At 63.1% G+C, this 9,852-nt stretch overlaps 1 protein-coding gene across 1 annotated transcript in view; it reads left to right on the forward strand.

The window, feature by feature from the left end:
- The window catches only part of SND1 (staphylococcal nuclease and tudor domain containing 1), a 192,397-nt gene that overhangs the window by 181,874 nt on the left and 671 nt on the right, over nt 1-9,852 (forward strand). Inside the window, exons 8-13 of the mRNA XM_015412978.1 lie at nt 1,716-1,904; nt 6,687-6,828; nt 7,809-7,932; nt 8,218-8,287; nt 9,191-9,304; nt 9,794-9,852. The exon at nt 9,794-9,852 is cut by the window's right edge and continues 142 nt beyond it. Of these exons, the coding sequence (XP_015268464.1) occupies nt 1,716-1,904; nt 6,687-6,828; nt 7,809-7,932; nt 8,218-8,287; nt 9,191-9,304; nt 9,794-9,852 (698 nt within the window). The remainder of the gene's footprint in view (nt 1-1,715; nt 1,905-6,686; nt 6,829-7,808; nt 7,933-8,217; nt 8,288-9,190; nt 9,305-9,793) is intronic.

The following is a 9,852-nucleotide window of genomic DNA, read 5'->3' on the forward strand; positions in this document are numbered from 1 at the left end:
CCCCGGCCGTGTGTGTCATCCACTCCTCTTCCGCAGCTGCCGCTCCTTTGGGTGAGGGACCCTCCGGGGCCCCCAGGGGCGACTGTGACGGAGTGGGGACACCGAGGGAGTGGCCGGGCTTGGCCGCTCCGGGGCTGTCCTCGAGGGTTGTCCCCTGAAGCCGCACCCCAGGGCCTTGCCCCGCACTCTCCGTGGCTGGTCGGCCTCGTCCTACCCGGGACCAGCCCCCTGTGCCTCTGCGCCCTCTCCGCCGCCGAGCCCCCTCGCCCTCCCGCATCCTATTTAGACATCCATTTCGTTGCTTAATCGAGCTTGAAGCAGCTGAAATGACTACAAGTGTTTGTTGCCAGGAGGGCAGCGCTTTATGTCCTCCTCGGAGCAAAGGGGGCCCTTCCCGCCAGCCCCGCCTGTGGGTCTGTCTGCAAGCACAGAGGCAGGATGCCCCCCCCCCGGGACCTCCGAGCCCTCGGCCAGACCGACCGGGCCCCCACCTGTTTCTCCAGGCTCTGTGGCCCTGGGGCCGGGTGGCACCCAATCTCTCGAGCCCCCCCCCCAAGAATTGCCCCCCCCCCAAGCATTGCCCTCGCCGGGGCTTTGCCTCCCCCCCCTCCGATGCTGTGGCCCGGCCACCGAGCGACAAGGACACAGCTGTCATTGTGGAAATGGAGGGATGGCCCCGGGGCTCTGTGCCGCCCCCTGGCCCCTGAAAGGCGTCTCCTGGGGCCACTCAGACAAAGACAGGATGGGGGGCTGGAACGGAGGGCGTTTCAGGGATGCCCGGAGGAGGAGGAGGAGGACCCCCGGGTTCCGGGGGGGGGAGGCCCGCTCTGGGGGCACTCTAATGGGGCAGCTTGCCATGTCACTGTGCTGGGCGCTTCCCGCTGACACCCAAAGGAGGCCCTGGCAGACTCGTGGCAGCTGCAGGCGCCAGGGCCTCTCTCCTCTGCCCTTGTGCCGCACCCGGAATGGGGAGGGTTTCCTGTGCCGGGCTTCTGAAGGGGAGGGGCCGTGGCTCAACTTGGCAAGCAGGTGGCCCCTGGTTGGGTCCCAGGCAGCACCTCCCGTTGGAAGGACCGGGCAGGCGGGTGATGTGGAGGGCCTTTCTCTTCCCGTCTGAGCAGGCAGGACTGACCTTGACCTCGAGGGTGCCGGGGGGGGGGGCGGTCTGACTCAGTGTGCGGCAGCCTCCTGTGCCCCTGCGACCAAGGCAGGCAGGCAGCCCCTGGTGCCAAGGCACCCGCTGCTTGATCCCTGAGATAGACATGGGGGGGGCGCACTCAAGGGCTGGTGCTCCAGGCAGGTGAGATGAAGGGTGCCAGCCCCTGGCCGAGGAGCCTTCCCCCATGTCTCGGGGGGGGGGGGCAGCAGGTGACCCCCCTGCCCCATGAAGTGGGGCTCCCTCTAAGCTGTGGAGTCTTGTGAGCAAAAATTCTACTTTGTGAGCTACGGGCATTAAAGTTGTGAGCGAGCGATTTGGCGACTGCGGCTGTTGCATGAATTAGTTTGCTCTGGAGCCCCATCCTTCCTGAGCTAAAATAAAAATGTGTGAGTTGGAGGCTAAAAAAGTATGAGCTAGCTCACACTCACTCAGCTTAGAGGGACCACTGGTGTGTGTGTGTGTGTGTGTGTGTGTGTGTGTGTGTGTGTGCGCATCTCTCCAGCGGGCACACTCCTCACTCCCCCCCCGCCCCCTCTTTCTCCTCCTCCTCCGGCAGGTGGAGGTGGAAGTGGAGAGCATGGACAAAGCGGGGAACTTCATTGGCTGGCTGCACATCGATGGCGTCAACCTGTCCGTGGCCCTGGTGGAGCAGGCCCTCTCCAAGGTGCACTTCACCGCCGAGCGCAGCAACTACTACAAGCCCCTCCTGGCTGCCGAGGAAGCCGCCAAGCAGAAGAAGGAGAAGGTACGAGGTGGGGGGGCCCCTTCCCGCCCCCCCACAGGGTGGCCCCCTCTCTGGGCTTAGGTCCTCTCTCTCTCCCCCCTCCCTCCCTTCTGGGCTGTGGGTCTGGTGGGGGGGCGCGTGGGGCTTGGTGAGCCCCTATGGGTCTCACTCAGCAGTCCTTGGAAGCCCCCTGAATGCTGCCTCCCTCCCTCCCTCCCTCCCTCCCTGGGAGCCCCCCTTCCACCAGGCCTGCTTGTCCCACCCCCTCTGGATGGCAGGATGGGACCCTGTCGAAAGCAGCAGGGCTGAAGCTGGTGGGCTGCTACACGGAGGGGCGATGGCTGGCAGTCTGTGGGGGGAGGGGAGCGGGGCCTCCGTCTGGGGAGACTCCTCTGTCTGCAGGGGGCAGCCCTGGCAGGGGCGGGGGGGCAGAGGAGGCCACGGAGCCCAGGAGGTTGTGGTTGGTGCGCAGGTGCTCCTGAGATCAGAGGAGGTGTTCCCCAAGTGCCTTTTCGTGCCAACTTTTCTCCAAGGAGCTAGGCGGGGTTCCCCCCCACACACACTCACGGGAGCCCCGTGGGGTAGCCCTGTGGGCCAAGAGAAGGGGAGTGCCCGCTGGCCCGGGGCCACCCACCTCGTGAGCATCCGTATGGCCAAGAGAAGTGTTGGGTTTAAAAAGGGAAAATTGGTATTTAGCAGAGATAAGAAAGCTTAGCAGTGCCTGAGTAAAATAATTCAGAACCAGAGTCCATGTGTGATTAAAATAGAAAGTTTTTACTACATTCTAGCATAGGGAAGGGTAACTGGGATGAAAATAACAACAGAGCTAAATCTCCTACATCCTTACACTACAAAAGACAAGACTAGAAGAAGAGGGTAATGGCTGCTCTTCTTTCTTCTTGAGAACTCCAAACAAAGACGGGAAGAGAAGCCATAAAATGCTAAAACACTTTGACACATTCGTTCCAATCAAACTCTTAGATCAGGGAGAATTTCCCAGGCTTCCAGCATCTAAACTAACATTGGTTACATGGGAAACGTGTGATTTCCTGTGAGCAACACAAACATTTAACCCCAGATACACTGAGTGTAATTTAACTTGTAATACCCAACAAGAAGACTGGAACCCGGCTCTCCCAAGCCCCCCGCCTGACGCTCCGCACGCTCCGACCGCTGCACCACAACGGCTGCAGCAGGAGGAGGAGGAGGTGTTTGGGGGGGGGCGCCGTGTCCCTGGAAGGGAGGCCAGCCTTGTTGCTCGGATGGGGAGAGGAGGGGGCCCCTTGGGAGTCTGGTTGGTGTGTTTTGAAGCATAATGTTTTAACTGGGAGCTGCCCTTGAGACACGTGGAAAGGCGGGCTGTCAATAAATAGAGGGGGTGTGATGCCAAGAGGAGGGACTGGGGATCTTGTGCAGCCCGGGAGGGGGGGGGCAGAGGAGGAGGAGGGGGAGTCCGAAGACAGGGGCCCTCCCCAGGGCGGAAAGGGGACTCGGCTGCTGGAGAGCAGGGCGGCTTCCTTCTGCGCAGAGGCCTGCGGGACGTCCCGCCAGGGCCGCAGAGCCTCGGGGGCAAGGAGCTCCCTTCCAGGCGGAGGATCTGGGCCCTCACGGCTCCAGGAGATCCAGGTGGAGCCGTCTGCACAGTGGAGCCGCGGAAAGGCATCTGTGTGTGTCGACGCCGGGTGTGCCGATCAATCCAAAATGTACAAAGGGATATGAAAACCCCCAATTTAAAGGGGGAGGGGGATTTTTCTCATCAAAAGATAACATCATGAGATCTCAGCTGCCATTATGGGGGTTGCCAGGCAACCCGTAAACAGTGCTACCGTGTGTAGGGGTGGCGGCGGCAGCCAGAGATGAAGAGGAGGAGGAGGGGGAGGGGGGGGACTGCAGAAGCAGGACCAACAGAGAGGGAGGGGGTGGCAGCAGTTGTGGTAGGATGCAAGCGGGGGGGGGCTGCCCCATCCACATCAGGCGACACACCTGAGATCCCAGGCCACACCTTCTGCCCACCCCACCGGTAGCTCTCCCGTCTGGCTGGGAGTGGTCTTGCCAGTCACGGGGGATGAGGACAGATCCCCCTGTGGACTAGTACGCCGCTCAGTGATAACGGGCCCCGTAAAGGCGTGGGTCTCTTAATGGATGTGCGTCGGGCTGGGGGGGGGGAGGTCGTTGTTGGAGCCTGGTTGCCTTCACAAAGGACTGTGAGTTGGGGCAAGCAGTGAGGCAGCCACGTCTGCGGAGGGGGCCTCCTCTTCCGGATGATGAGACCCCGAGTGGGCGGGGAAGACCTCCCGCGCTGGGTGAGCCGGCGACAGTTTTGCTCATGAGATCCAGCAGGCCTGTCAAGAGATGGAGAGGGTGACTGGATCTATACCCCATGGCCCTTCACTACCCAAAGGTGTCTCAGAGCGGCTCACAGACTCCTCTCCCTTCCCCTCCCCACAACAGACAGACACCCTGTGAGGGAGGCGGGGCTGAGAGACCTCTAGACAGAGACTGCTCTTTTTTCAAGGGCAGCTGTGCCAGAACTGTGGCTTGCCCGAGGTCATCCAGCAGGTGCAAGTGGAAGAGTGGGGAATCAAACCCGGTTCTCCCAGATTAGAGTCCACGCTCCTAACCACTACACCAAACTGGATGGACCGACCCAAAGCGGAAAAGTCCGGCTGGTTGCACTTGAACTGGGGGGGCTGACCGTGAAGTCATCTGGGGGGTGGGCACAAGTGGGTGGAAATGTTGGCGTGTGGCACGGGAGAGAAGGGCAAGCACCCTGCTCTGAATGGTTAGAAGAGAGGCGGAGAGCAAGAGGGGCAGTCTCTCCTAGTCCCTTCCGCAGGCCTGTGTCGCAGTCACCTTTGGAACACTCCGCACAGTGCCAGTCGCCCCCATTGCGTATGGCGGACATGGAAAGGGGGTTGGAGCACCTTCCCTGAGAGGAAACGCTTAGGAGCCAGGTGCTTTTTAGTTCAGAGAAAAAAGACGAGTCAGGGGGAGCAGGTCAGAGGGATGGAGAAAGTAGGTGGAGAAAGTAGGTGGAGAGCCAGTTTGCTGTAGTGGCTAGGAGCGCAGTCTCTAGTCTGGGAGAACCGGGTTTGATTCCCCACCAATGTTCCCCCTAAGCGGTGGAGTCTTGTGAGCAAAAATCCTACTTTGTGAGCCACCAGCATTAAAGCTGTGAGCGAGCCATTTGGCTACTGCATCAGTTAGCTTGCTCTGGAGCCCTCCTTCCTGAGCGAAGGCAGAAATGTGTGAGCTGGAGGCTAAAAAACCATGAGCTAACTCACACTAACTCAGCTTAGAGGGAACACTGTTCCCCACTCCTCCACATGCAGCTGCTGGTGTGACCTTGGGTCAGTCATAAGTTCTCTCGGAGCTGTTCTCTCAAGGGCAGTTCTCAAGAGAGCTCTCTCAGCCCCACCTACCTCACAGGGTGTCTGTTGTGGGGAGGGGAAGGGAAGGGAAGGGAAAGGAGACTGTAAGACCCTCTGAGTCTCCTTTGGGTAGTGAAGGGCGTGGTACAAATCCAATCTCTTCTTGTTCTCTTCTTAGAGGGAAATTTTTCTCACTTTCCTAAGTTCAGTGAAGCCAGTAGGCCACAGGTTCCCAACAGACAGTGGGACGTTTTCTTCACCCCGGCCGGGCGAACCCAGCCTTGCCAGGTCTCGGAAGCTAAGCAGGGTCGGCCCTGGTCGGTGCTCGGATGGGAGACCAACGAGGACGTCCAGAGGCTGCTCTGCAGAGGCAGGCCCCCGGGGCACCAACCACCTCCGCCCGCCTCCTGCATGGAACACTCTGCGAGGGGTCGTCGTGCGTCAAGTGCGACACGGCGGCAAAAAAGGAGGATGCCTTGAGGAGGAGGAGGGGGCCCGTCCCCGGCTACTTGCCAAGACGGCTGAACGGTGCCTCCGTGTCCAGAAGCCCCTGAACCCCCCGGGGGGTGGGGCGAAGAGGCAAGGAGAAGGGCTGCCACGCGCTGCTTGGGCACCTCCCGGAAGAAGCCGCTGACTGCCAGCGTTGTGGAGCAGGATGTGGGACTCCTCGGCGGAGCACCGGGTCTGATCCCGCAGGGCCGCTCTCCTGCTCCGCTCTGTGCTCAGCCATGCCCCTCCACCCTCACCATGTGTTGTGTGGGAGAGGAATGAGGAGGGCTGGTGCGGAGCTCCCTGCAGGAAGGGAAGGGTTCAGACGCAAGCCACAGAGCAGAGCCTCCTTCCCTTCCCTTCCCACCCACCCCCCTGCTTCCCCAGTGGGGGCCTCGGCGTGCCCTTAGGCAGCCCGGATCCCTGCAGCCCGGCCGCTGAGCAGGGCCCCCTTTCCCGCATGGCAGAGGGAGGCAAGGAAGTCCTCCGTCCGCACCAGAGGCAGGGCACAAGAGACAAGGGGCATGCGCTCCCTGGCCCTCTGCCAGTGTCGGGCAGCCGAGCAGCTTACAAGCACCTGCCATGGCAGACACGGGGGAGCCGAGGCCCCGCCACAGCTGCAGCGGCACCGCTCTGGGTCCTGACCCGACCCGTGATGGACGCGGGGGAGTGAGGCGGCCCTGGAGCTCTGGCTGCCGCCCAGTCTCCCTGCCCTCCGAGACAGGCCCAGGCCTGGACGTGCTTTGGGCACAAGTTGGGGGTTCGGCTGAAGCCCGGTGTGTGTGTGTGTGTGTGTGTGTGGAGTGTTCTGTCTGCCTTTAGCTGGCAGGCAGGACGTTTGGTGGGATAGTGTGACGGGATGTGTGGGAGACATCTCGGTTTTCAAGCCATGACCCCCCCCCCCGCCCCTAACACCAAGCCCCCTTCCTCTCCCCTCCCCCAGGTGTGGCTGCAGTACGAGGAGGCCCCTGTGGAGGACGTGGTGATGGTCCCCGAGGAGAAGGAGCGCACGGCCAACTACAAGGCAGTCTTTGTCACCGAAATCACAGACGGCCTCCACTTCTACGTCCAGGACGTGGAGACGGGTGAGGCCTGGGGGGCGGGGGGCAGACCCTGCTCCACCTGGACTGGTGCGGCCGGCCCTTCCCCGCCTGCGCTGAAGGCTCGGCTCGCATCTGCCTGGGCTCGGGGGGGGGGCGTGGCAGGCGAGCTCTTTGTGTGGGAGAGGGCAGGGGGTTCCCAGAGGGGCGTCCTGGCGGGCGTCGTGGGTCCAGGGGAAGGGGCTCCCCAAGGCTGGGCAGCTGGAGAGTCAACGTGGCCACCCTGTTGGAAAGGGTAGCTCCGTGGCACCCTGGTGGTCCTGCTGTCACCGGGGCCCCAAGATGGAGAGGCCAGGTCTTGGCAGACATCCGTGCTGGGCCAGGGCCTGGGGAATCTCTGCCACGCAAGGGGCCGGGGGCCGGGCCGGCAGGACTTGCTGTGGCAGCTGGGAACGACGGGTCCTTGGGACCCCACGGGTAGCCGGGAGAGCCCATCGCTGCTTCACCAGGCACGCACGCACGCACGAGCGCCCCTCACCCCTCCTCCTCCCCCTCCTCCCGGCAGCCCTTACATGCTCCGTCCGTGTGCCAGGAGCACTGTTGATGTCGCCACAGCAGGGAGGCTGGTCCCTACGCCACGAGTGAGGGTCAGCCAGGCGGCAGGCCTCCCACGCCCACCGCCCTGCGCCAGAGGGGCCAGCACTGAGGGCTCTGTGGTCTCGCAGGCCAAGCTTTGCCATCCAGGCTCCAAATCGGGCAGGGGGCACCGAGAGATCGGGGGGAAGGACGAGGTGTTCTCTCCATCTCTGCCCCTCGCGGTTGGAGGCAGGAGCTTGGCGCTCAGGAACCCACGTGGGGCTGAGTAGCGCTCTCTCCGCGCGAGACCAGCAGCCCCCCCCCCCGGTCCCTCCGTCCCGCCCCCGTCTGGGCTGGGGCTGCTGCGGCTGCTTGGAGGCCTTCCCGCCATGCACTCCCTCGCAGGGTCCTCCTGGCCAGTGACCGGGGGCTGCTAACCCTCCCTGCAGGAACGCAGCTGGAGAAGTTGATGGAGACCATGCGGAGCGAGATTGCCGCCCACCCCCCGCTCGAGGGCTCCTACTCACCACGCCGCGGAGACTACTGCCTCGCCAAGTTTGTCGACGGAGAGTGGTGTGTGGGCCGGGCAGGGGTTTTTTTGGGGGGGAAGCTGTGCTTGTGTGTGGGGGGGCAGGGGGCCGGGCTGCTCCTCTCACCTGTCTGTGAGCAGCAAGGCAGGTCCTACCTCTTGGGCCCATGGCCGCCGCTTGCCCCATCCCCACCCCAGCCGGCCCATGGGAGAGGGGGCGGGGAACCGAGGGGGCACAGTGCGGGCTGCCCCCCTCCCCCCCCACTTGCAGCCGGATGCCATTGCCGGGATGTGGGGGTCCCAATTCCCCTCTCCTCCCCCCCCTCCAGGTACCGAGCTCGCGTGGAGAAGGTTGAGTCGCCGGCTAAAGTGCACGTCTTCTACATTGACTATGGCAACGTGAGTGGGGCCCGTGGGTCGATGTCTCTCAGGGAGCCCGAGGCTTCGGCCCTTGTGGGCACCGGGCAAGAGGCTGGGTGGCAGAGCCGGCACCTGTCTCTCTCTCTGTGTGGGTGCTGTGGGCAGCCTGCCTCTGCTCACCTCCATTTCCTGCATGCCGCTCTGCGGTGGTGGGTGACGTGGCAGAGGGACCCTCCCATGGGGCCGGGGGCAAAGGCCTTCGTCCACCGGGGCTGGCCAGGGGTGGGGCTGTTCCGCGTAACCCCATGGCCGCATTCAGCTGAGACACCAGTAAGACACCAGCTCCCAGCTGTCAGGGTCCTTAGTCATATTACGCAACACAGGGCTTCATGAGAAGAGAACTGTTTATTGGTAAATCCAGTACTAGAGACACGTGTACAGCTTGTGTCAGGAATGGCCGCCAATACGAGGGCCTCTGACTTATACTAGAGTCAAACATCCCCCCCGGTAAGCATGAGCCAATGGATACATTTCGCACACGTGGGCAAAGCAAGCAGGCAAAGCAAAAGCCGTTAGCTTTCCCAGCCGGATAAATCTGCAGCTGGAACATCTACAAGGTCAAGCTTAAGATAACAAACAGTTGGTGAGCCAGGGAGAGCTGAGACAGAAAATGGGAGGGGCCCCCTCCACGTTCCAGACCTATGACAGGGCTACCTGACACCAGTCCTCCTGGCTGCTTGGCCCGTGGTCCGAAGGTGAGCGGTTCCGCGGTGCAGGGCCTAGGCTTCCTCCTTGCCTGCTCCTCTGGCTCACGGAGGGAGAGGGGTGGGCGTGGCAAAGCGACAGCCGGACCTTGGCATCTCCGTGGCTGTGACGGGCACCCAAGTGGGGAGGGGAGGGGGCTGACTCCTTTTCCAACTGCCGACTTCCCCCTCCTTGCAGAAAGAGACGCTGCCCTCCTCCCGGCTGGCGGCCCTGCCCCCTGCATTCAGCACCTGTGCCCTGCCGGCCCAGGCCACGGAGTACAAGTTTGCCTTCGTCCAGGTGCCCCAAGACGTAAGTATACGAGGGCCGGGGGCAGCCGGGGTGGTGGTGGAAGCGTGAAGACGCACCGGATTCTGCGTCCTGCTTTGCCCTGGCGGGGGTGGCAGAGAAGAGCCGGAGGACCTCGTTCAGCCTGGGAACGATGCCGGAGGGAGCAGCTACTGACTGGGGCCGGACAGACGGATAGCACAACTCCCCCCCGGGGGTGGGGGGGGACACGGCAGAGACTTCCTCAGCTCCCGGAGGCTGGCGAGAGATGAGGGGCTCTCTGGTTCGAGGGGTTCCCCTTCAGGCCTGCCGGAGGAGACAAAGCTGGGGGGGGGGGGTTGCGGCTTGGGTGGGGGGCAGCAGCCTTCTGGGCGGACGTGGGTGTAGACGGCCCCTCGCTCTCCAGCAGCGCCCCCGTGTCTGTGAGGCACACGACTGGGGGGAGGGGGCACTCTGGCTGCTCTTGGAGGCAGGCGGGCGTCTGGACGGGTGGCTCTCCCTCTGTGCCGGCAGGAGGAGGCTCGGGCGGACGCCGTGGACAGCGTGGTGCGGGACATCCAGAACACGCAGTG

The sequence above is a fragment of the Gekko japonicus genome, unplaced genomic scaffold (assembly GCF_001447785.1).
Source record: "Gekko japonicus isolate JY-2015 unplaced genomic scaffold, Gekko_japonicus_V1.1 scaffold878, whole genome shotgun sequence".
NCBI classification, from domain to species: domain Eukaryota; kingdom Metazoa; phylum Chordata; class Lepidosauria; order Squamata; family Gekkonidae; genus Gekko; species Gekko japonicus.